General features: G+C 35.6%; 1 protein-coding gene across 1 annotated transcript in view; it reads right to left on the bottom strand.

Moving 5' to 3' along the window:
* Window positions 1–703: 703 nt before the first annotated feature.
* cplx1 (complexin 1) overlaps window positions 704–16,437 on the bottom strand; it is a 57,436-nt gene continuing 41,702 nt past the window's right edge. Inside the window, exons 3-4 of the mRNA XM_008421168.3 lie at window positions 10,320–10,495; window positions 704–5,222 (exon numbers count right to left, since the gene is read on the bottom strand). Coding sequence (XP_008419390.1) covers window positions 5,028–5,222; window positions 10,320–10,495 — 371 coding nt within the window. The 3' untranslated portion in view covers window positions 704–5,027. The remainder of the gene's footprint in view (window positions 5,223–10,319; window positions 10,496–16,437) is intronic.

Here is a 16,437-nt window from a genome sequence, read left to right as displayed (position 1 = left end):
TCTTATACGGCAGAGATGCTAATTTTGTCTGTTTGATGTTTGTGTAGTCGCCGTGACACAATCACAAGTCAGGTCTCTCTTCAGTCATGATTTGAACAACACACTGCATTCTGTTTACAGCCCTTTTCACTTTTATTGATGTTAAAATCCCAGTTAAAAGAAAAAAAAATAAAGCCATGCCGAGAATGAAAAACAGGATTTACTGACAGACACATTTACATGTGGTTTACACTAAAGGTTGTGCTGATCGTCATGCAATGGGATGGTCCACAGCTGTAAGGCTAAGTCCTACTCTCAGAAATATAGAGTGATTTTTACCAGAAAGCAGAAATACCAGTGGCTCCAAAACCAAACACTGTAAAAACACAACATCTTACTGAGACATTTTGGTCTGGTTGAAGTAAGAGAAAAATTTACTTTTCCACAAGAAATGTGAGCTTGTTTAAAGTCAATAACTCCTTAATATTGAAACTACTTGTTCCATTGGAAAATTATGGGGAAAATGTCTGCATTTTCATCAATATTAAGAAATTATTCACCTAAAACAACCTCTCATATCTTGCTGAAAAACTGCTTCCAAGTTAGTTTTCTCTTATTTCAAGTGCACTGAAGTATTTGTAGACCAAAATTATGTGGTAAGATTTTGTGTTTTTGCAGTGTGCTGTTTAACAGTTTGAATGCAGAAACACAAGACTATAAAAAATTATATGAAATCACTTTATTCTCAGTGTGCGGTGATTCCACTTTTTGCAGGAAAGTTACATATTGAAATATTTGTCTAAAACGGCATGCAGTGAGGCTAACAGGTGGCGCTTTGAAACACAGAGAGGACACGAAACGTTTATATCCACAACCTTGCCTACGTCGCACACCGAAAGCATGCATACACTTTTTGTCAACACATAAGGAGGATACAGAGAAGAAGGGGCCTGGAGAAAGGTGAGGAGATTTTTGCAGTACAAAATAATGCAGCAAATAAACATATTTCTTGTTTTTTCTTTTACTCAGAATACCAGCCACCAGAGGACAGAAAACAGGACTGACAACGGACAGGGAGAAAAAACGGCACCAGAAATAGCATCTCCTCAGCACATACAGAACAGAGAAAAGACAGATGCAAGAAGAGAGAAACGTCAGACAGTTACATTCAAGTCACATCAAAGGATTATTCTTCTAGAAGCCATGTTATTCATATTCAGGCAGTTTTTAAAACCTACTAATGAGTGCATGAGTGACATAAATAGGTGACTTTCAACTGTTGTGGGCTTTTGACTCAAGATTCACAAAATGGCAACGTATTGAGTTCCCCCAGGGCTTGGGCAGTTTGTTTGGGCAGCAGGAGAGCAATCAATTTTCTATTTATAAGATAATGATAAAAATGTTTATGACTGTATTTGGTGGAATATTAGATGCAGACAGTGATTGGGTTTCGTTAATTTGAAAAATACTTTTGAATACACATGATTTTTAGCTAAGATGGTGTTGCTTGGCATCATTCACAAGGGCAGTAATTATAGCTTTTTAAAATATTTTAAGACCAAACGTGATAAAATTAAATGTCACCGTGGCCTAAGTTGCTAGCAGTAAGAAAACCAGGTAACTAGCAATCAGACTGTTCATTTTAAGGCAGTGATTGAAGTTTCTAACAAATCTGGGATTGAAGATATTCTAAAATAAAAGAATATTTTCTAAACTTTTAGAAGATATGACAAAATATCTTTGCTAGTTTAATTAGATGTTGGTGTAGCATCTAGCTAAACTAGCTAACAAAGAACTAGGCAATAATTGTAACTTTCTTTTTTAGACCAGGCAGTTTCTCACTATTAGCCAGGGCTTTAACAAGGGCAGGATTTGTAGCTATTTAGCCGGGCAAAACATTCAAAAATCATAGTTAACCGTCTATGTACTTATTTTCCATCAATCAAAATGTTACAAATGACAGAACTGCTTGATTTAAGGCAGTAAATAAACTTTATAAAATATTCCTGGGCTAAAGATTTTATTAAATTAAAGTTACTATGTGTTAACTGGCTTGCCATCAATAAAGTAGGATACCAGAAATGAAACTACTTTATTAAACACATGAATTTATGTTAATAAAATACCATTAGACCAACAATAAAAACTTGGTTTATTGTTCACAACAAAACAAAAAGTTTAAAGCTAAGTTGCTAGCAAATAAACTCGTCAGTTTAAGTTTTGTTGCTTGGGAATTTATTCAAGGCAGGAATTGTAGCTTTTAAAATATTTTCTTGAGTTAAACTTAAAAATCAAATGTTATAATAGATCAACGTGCTTGCTATAAATAAAGCTAGGTTTTGCTAGCTAGCTAGCTAAACATAATTTAGATAAGCTTAGCTAAACCTAGGTTTAACCAACAAGCTAAACCTAGCTTGCTAAACAAGCTGTCTAGCCAGCTAAACCTAGTTTCTAGCTAGCCGTGAAACTTTTTGTGCCATCAAAATCCATCAGTTTTAAACAAACATATTAAATATGACTTCTTTTTTTTATTTTTATATCACTGCTTAGCAGTATTTTAGGTAGCCAAACTACTATTTAGCTGAATGTATTCAAAACTAATAGTAGCTGTTGACAAGCTAAAGTGTTAGCAATGAAACTAATGTCTTTATTGACGCTAATTCAACAACAGCTGTAGTTAACGTCTACTAATCAAACATCAAGCTATAATACCTGAGAATTTACTAAAACAAAAATGAAAGCTCTTTTACTAAATCTGCTATCAACATCACTATTCTTTGGTATAATTAAATAACTGCTCCCTAACATGGCAACAACTATCAGATGGTTGACTGCTAACGTAATGTTGCAACATCGGCTGGCAGTTTACAAATGCAGTGAAGTCACAAGACGTTAAATAAATGTGCTCTGTGGGTGGCATTACACCAGTGTTGTGTGTTATACTGTATTTCAAATAAGTATACAGTTTACAAAACAGAAAACAAAAACTAAATCCCTTATAGAAGGAACAGGAATACACAAGTTCTGCAACATCGAGGCAAAATGTGTGGTTTTTAAAACCTCAGTTACAACTACACCTACTGTGCCCAAGTGGATCACAAAACATTTAGTAAAAAAATCTACCACAATATCTAAGTTACTGTTTTCAAAAGCACATTGATGATTACAGAAATTTGATTTTGGACTTTTCTGTACATGGCAGCTAAAATTACCCTTTAGTTGGCATTGGCACACATCTCATCTGTTTAACTGTAGATTGGAGTCAATCTTCAATTTTTGACTTATAAAAGCACAAATAGTTTAAGGTTTGAAAGGCAAAGAAGGCGTTGACTGAGGCCTACTGCAATTATCTGTAATTAAGTAGGTGGATTACCAGCATAAATCTGGTGGAATGTCAGAAATTTCTGGAATGTTCAACAAGACACTCTGGAATGAAGTAAAATTAAAAACAAAGGCATAAAAGAAGAATTTGTACAGGTATTTGAATTTGTGCAGCTATTTCCCAGCACACCAGACCAGAATCTGTCATAACGTTAAATATTTTTCCTTGAAGCTTTGTGAATCATCTCTCATTGTGTTAGCCTTCCTCATGACAGTGGACGGTTTGTGAATTCCAGCTGATGAACGCTCATGTGATTAAAACACTTTTATGACATGAAGCAAATTGTCCCACCTTCCCTCTTTAATTAAATGTGTCTGACCTACAAAACTTTTACTGTTACAGTATGTTGACACGCGTGTGCCGTTAACATCGACTAGCACATTTAGGGGTAACTTTAAAACACAAAACAATGAAGATTGTCTGTTATTGCTGATTTGGGACTTCACTCCCGTTTGTCAAACCAACAGACACAGGACAACTTCATTTTGAACAATATATTGCACTATTGTCACTGTCTGTTCACATATAGTGTCTACACAACGTAGTTGTGTTTGTGAAGTTTCTATTCTTTTTTTTTTTTTTTACATTGAAATAAAATAAGAAAACACAGAGATATTACACACAGCTTCAAATTAACCAGCCAGGTGAAATTTTAACACGTCTTGATTCAAAAGGCTAAATAACACTGGCAAACACAAAACAGAGTTTTCTAAGCCACAATCAAATATAGAATAACCAGTGAACTTTTTGAATTCATATAATTTTACCCTCCTGTTTCAAAACAAGTTTTACATACAGAGAAAATGTTTCTCCATGGAAGAACATTTTTGAACAAGTCAGTTATCTCCTGATGTACAGTGAAGCTGAATGAAATGTTTTAATTGAATTATTTATTGCCTGAAATACCAACATCTTCTCTTTCATGACTACAAATGAAATCAGTGTATGCACGTCGCCTCGTAGGTAATAAATGCATGCATACAAAATAAACAAATTTGTCTCAATAGAAATAAATTCCTTCACTTCACAAACTTACTTGACTTTGTTTTTACACATTTAAATTCATATTTCACGTTCACATAATGATCAATTTAAAGGTGAATGGCCACAACGAAGAACCAATAAAAAATGCATGTATCTCTGTACACTATGTATCAAAAATTAGCAGGAACGTAAAAGGAAAATGAAAAGTCTTATTAAATTTGATATGATTTGGATAATTCCCTAAAAGTTAAAAATATGGCTTATACTCTTAGTAATCTTGTTATATATCATATTTCACTCATATATAGTACTCTTTTATATTATTTAGGCTATTTACAAACAAAAAAGTGGCTGTCGGCAATGTTTGGACTTATTCTGAGAAATGGATTGAAAAGATGTTAAATAAAGCGATATATGTAGGTGTTTTTGTAATTTTTAAAACAGGAAAACTGATTCTCTTGTCATGATATTAAACGTATGAATCACTGTCTGAGATTGGCTAGTTCAGCTGAAAGACAAAATCATGGCACACTGCGTAATTCCAGGACACTTAGTATTTGGTTTGATGGGATTGGACAAGTGTGAAGAAGAGTGTGACGGCAGGTTGGAGTGGGAGAGGCTGGTACAGCATTAATTAGAAGGATTTTGTAAGAAGTTAACCATATTTCCAAGCGAAACCCTGTTACTTTTTATTGAACATATCCATCAGAGGGGCTGGGATGAATTTCATGACAGTATCCACGATGCTCTCCTCTTCCTCTTCATCGCCGCAGCCGGTGGGGACGGCCTTTTTAGGGCGGGTAAGGCTGCCCTCTGAGGCCTGCTCCATGGCAGCGGCCGCCTCGGCTTCCTTCTCCTCCTTCTTTTTGATGCCATACTGCAGGAACAAGAAAGGAAAAACAACGCAGCAGGCCAGATTTTAATAACATTTGTCTTTAAAGAACTGGCTTTTGTTCATGTCTTTTGGTTTTTTGTAATTGAAAATGTGTAATGTGTAGTTCACCACTTTGTATTGTTACATATTTTAAAGAATACTCATAAAAGAGGTTGAATGTCACATATTGATTTATCTGTTTTTTATTGTCCGAAAATTGCATTTGTACACATTGTGGCTTTTATTTTTGCTAGACGGTTTATGAAAATGTCAGGGATTATAACCACTACTCTAACAAACAAAAACAACTATCAGCTATTTCCAGTTGGTGCCTATGTGGTACTGAATAACTTAAGTAGGTTTTGTTATTCCATCTACTCTTTGTTAGGGTCACTTAATGCTCTCCAGTGGTTCTTAACCTGGGTTCGATCGAACCCCAGGGGTTCGCTGGAGCCTCTGCCGCGGAGGTAAAGACACACTTGTGTAAAGTCGTGATGACGCCCCGCTTTGCCATCACTTGCGCCAGAGGATCACGTTACATTGCTTAGCCAATCAGAGCTGCGGAGGAGCCCTGATTGAAGGAGCTCCACTCTCAGCATGGATTTGAGCTTGTGTCTTTCAGCAAAACTCACCGTTTTTACCTTTTTTTTTTTTTTACTAAATCTGCTCCTTAGTCGCATCTTTTCGGGGTTGCTACTGCCTCTAGTGGCGTGGGGGTGGTAACACAGCTAATATAATTACATTACTAAATCAGAATACGTGTCGGGAGGGGGGGGGGACTAAGAAGGGTTCGGTGAATGCGCATATGAAACTGGGGGGTTCGGTACCCCAAAAAACGTTAAGAACCACTGCTCTAGACATTGTTACCGACTTGTGTACTTGTTTTCCGATAGCTACTTCCAGCAGAGTTTTTTTTTCTTTACTTTAAGTCTTTATTTTTCTTTTAAATATGCCTAATTAATGATGAAATCTTAGATATAATATAAATAACCAAATCATGAGCTGTGGATATGGGTTTGAGGAAAATAAATCTGTACTTAGTAGCAGCAGCTACATTTAAAGTTAACACATGGAGGCTATGGACCCGTTGCATGTTATTGTTTACATCCGGAAAATTTGCGCATGCGCACAAAGCTAGAGGGCTACTCTTTTCCATGCCGTCCATAGCCGCCCGCGCTGCCCCGGGAGAATAATAACGTTAACTAAGTGAAACCGGGAGATGTAAGTTTGATTGATTCAGAGCAGTGCACCACAGCACAGATAAAAATAGCGCAGAAAAACAGTTAAAGAACAACTTTTTTTTTTCTTGCTCTCTGTGTCGGCTGTGCTACGCAGACTCGTTGCCGTAGCAACTGACAACAACGCCCCTTTGTTTCAGGATTCGGCACCAAAAAAACAACAATATTCAAACATTTCCCACACAAAGAACAGAACATTCAGTCCGTTACAATTTTATGTTTTTAGGCTTGATATCTATTTTGCGATTATTAATAAGTGCTCGTTTTGGTAGATTAGCTAACGCTGCTAGTAGCTAATTCAAGATGCTAGAATGAGCTCGTGAAGCTCTGCTGACGATCTGTCAGCGTTGGTGTTTTTTTATTATTATTATTATTATTTTTAACTGAACCGAAACAAACCAAATTCCTCATGTTACGGCTGTTAAAGTCAAGCATGACATACCCTCTCCCTCACTATATTTTCTGTTTCTAAATGCTTTTTCCTGACCTTGTTCTCTTGTCGTAGTGTAGCAAAGCACTGCGTCCCTTTTTATTTTATATATTGCTCAAAAAAATAAAGGGTACATTTAAACAACACAATATAACTCCAAGTAAATCAAACTTCTGTGAAATCAAACTGTCCACTTAGGAAGCAACACTGATTGACCCGACGAGGGTCCCCGTTGTCAATCAGTGTTGCTTCCTAAGTGGACAGTTTGATTTCACAGAAGTTTGATTTACTTGGAGTTATATTGTGTTGTTTAAGTGTTCCCTTTATTTTTTTTTGAGCAGTGTATATCACACATACATTTAAGATTTATGTTATGTTGACAACTTGACAGCTAAAACCACTGGTAGCCATTCCTTCTGCCCCAGTACTTTGACCAAAAAAGTTTTGAAAACGAGATTCAACATATAGAATTGGGAACTGTTTCTAACAGCGAAAGGCCACTGAAGCAATTGTTATTGATATATCTGCTGGAGATCTTCTCTTTACTTTTCCCTCATGCTGCTTTAACTCGACCTCCTCCATTCTGTCTTGTTGTCTCTCGCTTGCTCTCAGGCTTATTCCAAAGCAACAAAAGGCTCTTGCATCAGACCGTCACGCTCAGTCAGCGCCTCTCCGCAGAATAAAGTCAAACACTCCCAAAGACTCGCTGTCAAGCCTCACTTTATCTCTCATCTTGTTTCCCCCTTCCCTGTCTACGCTGTGGAGTTCAGAGGAGGTTCTCCAACTCTTCAAAGAGTCTTCCTGTCAAACATTTAATGCATTATTAGCAGTGTCAAGAGTAATATTTTACCAGAAGCGTGAAACACCTGTAGAGATTAATTCAATATTAATCGTAGATGTAAAGAAATACAAGAAAGTCTTTGCATTTTTTCTGTGTTTTTAAAGCCTTTAATGTTCTAACTTCACTTTTATGCATAGATAACAAAATTTAAACTAATAATCTTGTGCTGTGAAGGAATTTATAGTAAGTTTTGAAATTATTATGATGGGGTGATGTGGTGTTGAATAAGCTGATGTTTATTTTTTGTGTATTTGAAATACTTTTGTTTATACATGATTAGGAGGCGAAAGTTTATTCTTCTTTCTGCTCCTTTTCATTCACTACTTATTTTAGTTGTGACGTCAACTATTCGTATTGAGTGAATGGAATAAAAATCAAATTAAATTAAACTAATTTAGATTTCAGAGAAATACAAAAAGCTGAGGTTTATTTGACTTTTTTAGCTACCAACATAATTCCCAAAACTCCTTTGCTTATTAGAAAGGGGAAAAAATTAAAGGGATTTTAAAGCAAAAAACAACATACAAAGTGTGCAACCTTGAGATAAAGAAATGGTTCCATCTGATTGTTAGTATTTTTAAATAATAGACCAGATGTAAGTAGAGCATAATTGTGAAGTGGAAGGAAAAGGAAACATGGTTTTCAGATTCTTTTAAAAAAAATGGAAATGTGAAAGGGGTTGTATTCTTTTTCATTCAGTCCTGCTGCAAAACCACTTTCTGTGTTTACTAGCAACCCAGAGATGGAAGTATTTGCTTTTCATTCTTTGCAAAAATAAAATAAAAAAAAGGCTCAATCATACTGGATGGAAAAAGAAAGACTAAATTTCAGTTTTCAGGTCTTTCTACAATTTTTCTACTGAACATCTGAATACCTTTTGAGCTGAAGCGTATCGTTGCAGCTGAATGTTTAAATTTTTTGTCCTGACTAAAATCTTTTGCGGTTTTCTCTCAGTATTTTTTCGTTATTTATCAGTTTCCCATCAGTTTTGGCCAGATTCCCAGTCGCCGCTGAAGAAAAGTGTTCCCGCAGCATGACGCCACCATTATGCTTCATGCTGGGGAAAGCGTGTTCAGGCTGATATGCAGTATTAGTTAACAGCCAAATATGAAGGTAGCAGGAAATCAGAAAAAAAATTAACTTTAGTCTGTTCACAGCATTTTGTATCTTTTAAATGACACCATGGACTAGATTTGAGATTAAAACTAAATGTAGCCGTAATTTCAGATTTTTATTTGTTACCTTTTCCTTCAACTTCTTTGTGTTGTTGTGACACAAAATCTGATTAAAATTTGTGCAAATGTAATGTGACAAAAGTTTAAAAGCAAAGAATACTTTTTATAAGACAATGTATCTCATCTGCTCTTAAAATATACAGACTTTATTAAAATTGAATAATTTTATCAAATTTTTACATCTAAATAAGAAACTACAGCTTGAAGGAATTTTATTTTATTAAATATTTGTTTATTTACTGTTTTTTCAATATGTAAAAAAAAAATCATTATGAAGCATAATGTCAAAACTTTTGCTTTGGATATTTAAGTGGGTAGTAGTGTAAACTTAAATCAATATTCCCACTCTTTATTCTTTATCCACCTACATAATCTGATATTTATCAGATTATGTATATAATATATGTATATATATTACATGTATCTATATGTACATGTAATATATATATACATATATTACATGTATTACAAACATATATATATATATATATATGTATATATACATATATAATATATGTATATGTATATATATGTAATATATATACATATATTACATGTATATTTGCAAAATGGCAAAACTCTTAACTTATTAATTTGCTTGTTTGTCAAACAATTTTTGAATGTTTTTCAGTTATTTATGGCTTTGTAAAGAGTCAATTAATTTGAAAACTTTAGATTTTACAGAAAGTGTGTTAGTGTTTTCTAAATATTCCACTTTATGTATTACTCTTATTGTTATTTTCTAGTATTATTAACGCTTAAATTGCAGTTTATTGCTCCAGATCTCTGCACAATAACTTAAGATTAGTGAACAACAGAGCAGATGAAAGGCTTTTTACAGGATTAAACTGTAACTGCTGGAGCTATCATCCCCGGCAGGCTCAGCTTTCTGAGATAATTTTGGTAATTTATTATTTTTGACTGGACATCAGCCCCACACAGTGTAACTGCGAGGAGGCTGCCAAATGTCCTGCAGACAGGTTAAATCAACTGTTGTTTCTTTTTCTCTTGCAAGTTCTTGCTTGTCAGTTTCAGCAGGAGATGGGATGGAAAACATGTTTTTATTCTCCCTAGAAAAAATCACCCATCTATGCGTTTGCAGAGCCTTGGATGCAAAAATCTGTGGCAGTAAATTATGAGCAGAGATGGAGGCAAAAAATACCTGTAGCTAATTTAAATTCACAGATGAAGGAGATGAATGACAAATTTATTGAACTGAAACAAAAATGATTGAGAAAATCTCTTCTGTTTTATTATTTCTTGCTTTTACTTTTTGGTATGGAATTGTAATTTTAAGCTCTTTGTTTCACATTTTGACCAAAAACATATGGAAAATGTCCAGATGTATTTTCTGACCTTGTCCCTGATGCCCTGTCGGATGTTTTCTCTCTCTGCCTCCATCCTTGCATATTTCGCCTTCCTCTCCTCTTCTTGTTGCCTCAGTGCTTCTTGCCTCTCCTCCTCTTTCTTCTGAGCATCAGGGTCCTTCTCCTCCTCTCCACCAAGCATTTTTCCCATGTCTTTAGTGGCCCCTGTAGACAGAAGTAGCAGAAAAGAGACGATTACTTCTATAAAAGGAATAAACAATTCTTATTTCTGTTGCTGCACAACTTGTAGGAGCAGTGGTACATCTAATAGTTGGATAATTGAATAGAAATTATTTTGTATTTCAAATTTCAAGCCGGTAAAACAGCAGCACTATCTCCCTTTGACAGAAAGCAGCAGCAATAGACGGAACAAGTGCCACAATCACGACCAGAGATAAGAGACGCTGTAATTTCATTAACAATTCTCCTGATTGCTTTGTTGTCCTTTGTCATCTCCAACAGAAATTTATATGCAAAGTGTACACTTTGACCATGGATCAAGGCCTGAACAAAAGGCTGTTGAAATACAATAACAAGGACCCACTGCAACTCAACTTGTTGCTAATTTAGGAATATAATACACACTAAAGTATGTGGTAACATAAAATCCCCACAAAATACAAGTTTGTTGTTGTAATGTGATAAAATATCAAAAGTCTTATGAGGACTTTTGCAGGGAAGTGTTTCAGCTGTCTTGAAATCATTAGGATATCTCTTAATGAAGTGCCATCTTATCGCATCAATCCGAAACTTGAAATTAAACGGAGTTTATTGTTGATGATGCAATCATTTCTCAGATTAAAGAGATACCAGAGAGCTGAGCAAATGAAGTCATCACTCAGTGAGTTTAGGCTTACGAAAACATCCACAGGCAGTTTTAAAGCTGCGCCATGAACCAATCTATCCTCACTGAGAAAACATCTCCTGTTTGCTACAGGCACCAGCTGACACGGCTGATCTGTGGGTTTTCCTTTATGGATTATTTTCATGCTAGATCGATGAAAATAAAATTTTATGTTTTTTATGTAAAGATGAGGTGTGAAGATGGGAAAACATGATTGTTTGGGATAAGAGGAAGTCTGAATGTTTATGAAACAGAGAAATATTTGGCTTGTGTGCACGGCCAGAGGTATCACGGTAAGAAATCATTTCTGTAAAGGGTGTCTATCTATCTATCTATCTATCTATCTATCTATCTATCTATCTATCTATCTATCTATCTATCTATCTATCTATCTATCTATCTATCTATCTATCTATCTATCTATCTATCTATCTATCTATCTATCTATCTATCTATCTATCTATCTATCTATCTATCTATCTATCTATCTATCTATCTATCTATCTATCTATCTATCTATCTATCTATAAATTTAGTGCAAATAAACACTAAATTTTTGTTTGTCATTTTGGAGACATGTTGCCAGCAGTTCATAGAGTAAAAGAATAATTTTCATTTTACTCAAAAATATACCTATAAAAAGTAAAATCAGAGAAACAGATAATTTAAAGTGGCCTCTTAAATTTTTCCGGAGCTGTATATACAGTATATCAAATATATTTTATTTTTAACATCAAATATAAAAAATATTTCATGTGTGTTAAGCTCTTACAAAGTTTGCAGTAAAGCAAAATCTGAAAAATATTCCTGCAAATTTGAGAAATATAGTTTACATGATCTGTTATTTCATTTTCTGAGTTTGTTATTTTTGGTTCTGTGGTCTCACTGGGTCGACTGGCAAAGTTTTCAACTGGAAGTATCCAGTCCGACAGCTACACAGACTTATTTGAAGAGTCGGTCTGCATGCTGAGCTCGCTGCCTTTTCTCTTGGGACTCCATCTGTGCGCTCTTACTCTGGAGATATTGGCTCTTCTTTCCGGCTCAATGGCTGGAAACAAGGCAGTGCTTTAAGAGTGGTCAGACGAATCCTGAACCCTCGTCTCTGCGCTCAATTCCAACCCACAGAAAAAGGAGAGATTATAATGAGAACTGGGCCTTCTTGAGTACGCTGGGCAAATTTGAAATCCATCCCACTCCCATATTGACCTCAGTCCGGCGCTCTTCTTGTCTTTATTAGGGCCTTTGTCTTCACCTCCGTCTCTGCATGTCTCCGGTGTAGAGACAAAGTCTCTGGAGGAAGGACTCAAAGGCAGAGCCATCTGGCTTTGCATGGAAATTGATGAGACAGTTCTAACCTTGAGGTTCCCTGCTGACGCCTTGAGCTTGCCATATTGTACCAGGACAAGCCCCAGTCGTTCATGAGGGGACTGCTAATTAATTTTTATATAAGAAATATATTCTTTCATGAGTCTGATCCAGCATGTCTTATCCTGTTAATAATGTATACTGTGGAACAATTTGAAGAGTTGAAAACAGTAAAAAATTGATTTTAAATTTTACAGTTTTCAGTTTCACAGATATAAAATCCTATGTGCTATTAAAGCGGCATTATATAACTTTTTTATATAACTTAGATATATTTTTGAAATGATCACTCTTTCGTGACAGTATAATTTGAGACAGATCATTTGTGAAAAAACATGTAGCTACTCTGCTAACTAGAATCAACCAATCAGAGCCAGGAGGCGGGTCTTAGTGCTGTCAATCATGCCTGTGTGCATGCAGCTTCCCCCGGTTAGCAGATCACGCTGTAAATGCTAAGGCAAGTTAGCATGTCCAGTGGATAAACAGTTTTTCTATGACGGTGAGTCGTTTCTCCACCACTAGCACTTTTTGCAGCGCGTTCACATGATTGATTGACAGCGCTAAGACCCTCTTGCTGGCTCTGATTGGTTGTTTTTGACCGCGAGTGGCAATAGCAGTTCAGGGAGGACGTGGAGGAGAACGATCTTTTCACAGATTATATGTTTTTTATTATGTTGTGAGGATGATTTTAAGATTTCCTGTTCATTAGTTCACAAGAGAAAAATCACATATATGTAAAATGAATCACTATATAGTTTATATAAAATCTTTAAAAGCTGCTCTAGAAAAATAGAAGTAAGTCAAACATGAACAGCAGCAGATTTTGGTAAAGCCATCAAAACAGCCAACTTTTTATGTTTGCAGCTAAAATTATGAACATGATGAGAGGAAAACAATGGATGATTAAAAAAAAAACATTACTTGAGCCACAACAGAAAGGATTCATTTTAGTCAGAAAGTACCATTTAATTATTTAGTTTCTGTAAATGTGTGGTAAAGTTGCTCGTGCTGTTTTGTTAAACTCTCAGTAGGATCAGATTCCGTCTCAGTTTTCCGCCGCTGTCTCAATCTCATTATTCTGGTTAATCACACACTTTGCGTTCAAATACCAAGTTACATGATTAACATGTTTCTGAGCAATCACAAAAACAGCAGTGACTCTCTCGGCTCGGAGATAACACCCACAGGAGTTTATTCTTAAACATTCTGCTGCTCTGTGCCTCGCCGGAAGACAAAGGAGAAGTTAAACTTTTTCTGTCTTTGTTCATTGCAGCTTGAGGAGATTTACCAAATCTTGCATGAGTAGCAAGCTTCACAAAGCAAAAGACTCTGAGGGATAATATTTTGCATGACCTCAGGTATGAGAGAAACTTTTCAAATGAAAACTAGTCGTCTCTGCACCGACACTTTAAAATAAGGCGTGACACTCAAAATTACATTGTCTGAGCTCATGTATTTTCTGTCCTTCCATTATGCATGATGATGAATTTATATGACACACAGGAATTTCGGATTGGATTACACTGCAGATATTGTGCAGTATTTTCTCTCCCTAATATGGACAAGAACACGAAGGCGAAATAAAATCATCGCAGATTTAAAGACAAATCACGAGATTAAAAAAGTTTTAGCTAAAGTTGGTGCATTCATAAATATATATTTTAGATGTAAAGCCTCTATATGTTGTTATTTTTTCCCCTGTCTTTCCCATATGTTGATGTTTATTTGAACTTTCTCTCTCAAACCTCCACACGCGTAATCTTGATGCTCAAGGCTAATTAGCTCGTCTGATTGTGACAAACTTGCTGTGTGGAAATCTGCGACAGGCGTCATTCCCAAAAGCCTTGGAGTCATCAGAAGCTGCCTGTGGTGGAGTCTGTATGGTGGGAGAGCTCCAGAGTAAGAGATGAGAGCTCCAGCAAGAACAAAAACCTCCAAAGAAACAGGATTTAAGGGGCTTAATTGGAGGAAATAATGAGCAACTCTCTGTTTTACTTGTGAATTGGCGTATTTTCTGTAAATGATAGTAGATGGCTAAGTAATGGTCTGATATAATTAGGCACTACCAATCTGAAATGCAGAAATATTTCATCTAATGTGCATGTTGAGTCCTGAAAATTGATTAAAACAAACTAAAACATGTTCTCGATAAAAACTACAAAACTTCATTCTCTCCATCAGAAATTCAGGTAACAGAAAAGAGAGTTACTGTCATGTAATGCTAAAGAAAAAGGCCCAAGGAAACAATTTTACTTTAAAAAAATGCTGATGGGAATAATAGATTGGCATCTAAAATGACATATTTAAGATGGAGAGGTGATTATTGAATAAGGAGCCAGTGGTTGATTAGAAACAGGGCCCAGCTGGAAGTGAAGCTGAACTGATGAAATTGGAGAAATGGCTGATAAAAATCACACCGAACAAGAGAACAGAATATAAATGCATATAAAATATAATATAATGCATATAAAATACCAAAATGAAGCAAAACACAAAACCAAACTCCCAAAAAGCACGGTAGTCTTCAAATAATCAGATGAAAATGGGACACAGAAAGAAAATCTGATTTTAAAAAAAATTACTTTTTGTTCTTCTTGTGGTCACAATAATTTACAACTATATTTTAAAATCTTAAACAATATTTTCAATATTTGCAACTTAATAAATCAGAACGTTATCACAGAGTTAATTTATTTCAGCTCAAAACATGAAGCTGATATAATATATGGATCTCAAGAGTTTATTTTCATAAAATATTCGAGGTGAAGCCTTGTGCCACTTTTTTCTTCCTCTGAACTTTCCATATAATTGGATACAGTACTTCAAAAACACTGCAGTGAATCACGAGGTCGTCTTGCAGCAAAACGCCAGCAGTCAGAGCAGAAAGAGGAGAGGAGATGCTTTCCATTTCCTGTCCACATTACAAATAAATCACACATGCAAACCTAAGAAACGATTAATTCTCGTTTCACCACTGGGGGCGTAAAACATCAACCAAGCTGTACTTGCTGTAACCAATAGGAAAATCTGACTGCAGTAACCACTTTTCCACCCACAGAGGGCAGCACTATGGCGACTTTAGGCAAAACGATAGTAGATTAAACAAATTGTACACAAAACTGTCAAAATTTAGTAAGAGACATGGAGACACCCCCTTAAGTACTAATTTAGACAGTTTATTGAAAGATAAAAACTTGATTTGGGGTTTATTTAATGTTTAAGAAACAAAAAAATGCTTATTGGGTTGGCAGCTGGAGCACTAAAATAAATTCTTAATTAATTTAGATCACAAGCTGAAGTTTTTAAAAACTGTTTGCATGTTGCTAAGCTAAATGGTTTCTAGAGATCTGAGTTCATTCCAAGTCAGTTTCTAAATAAACACCAGCTGTATTGTTGTGTTTTATGAAAAATGAACGTCTTTTAACTGGCTTGGATCACTGAATCAAACCTGTTTCAATGTCAGAGCAGCAAACACACTGAGCTAGCAATAACTCACTGCAGCTTTGAAGCAGCTTTCTAGGTCAGCGGAGGCCTCGGGACTAATTTTAAAGTTGGAAGAGGCTTAGCTGGAAGAAGCGTGGAAACTAAAAGAAAAACTCTCAGAAGTTATGGATGGTTGGATCAAGAAGTGGATTAGAGTGTGAGCATTTACATAAAGCCTGGGTTTTAATTTAGAGAGCATGGGAAAACATGAGAAGATAGCATTGAACGCGTGTGAATAAGCCAAAGCAGAAACGAGAACGAAACGTACAGCTGCTGAATCCCTGCATGCCTCTGTGCATGGATGGCTTTGCTGCCATCTTGTTCCTCTGCTATTAATGCATGGTTGAGTGAATTTCCTCCAGGTGCATCTAAGCTGCTGCTGCATGTGAATATCTGTGAGTTTTCATTTATAATT

This window comes from Poecilia reticulata, chromosome 10 (genome assembly GCF_904066995.2).
Source record: "Poecilia reticulata chromosome 10, P_reticulata-male-v2, whole genome shotgun sequence".
NCBI lineage: Eukaryota > Metazoa > Chordata > Actinopteri > Cyprinodontiformes > Poeciliidae > Poecilia > Poecilia reticulata.
This window is presented reverse-complemented; position numbering and strand designations above follow the sequence as displayed.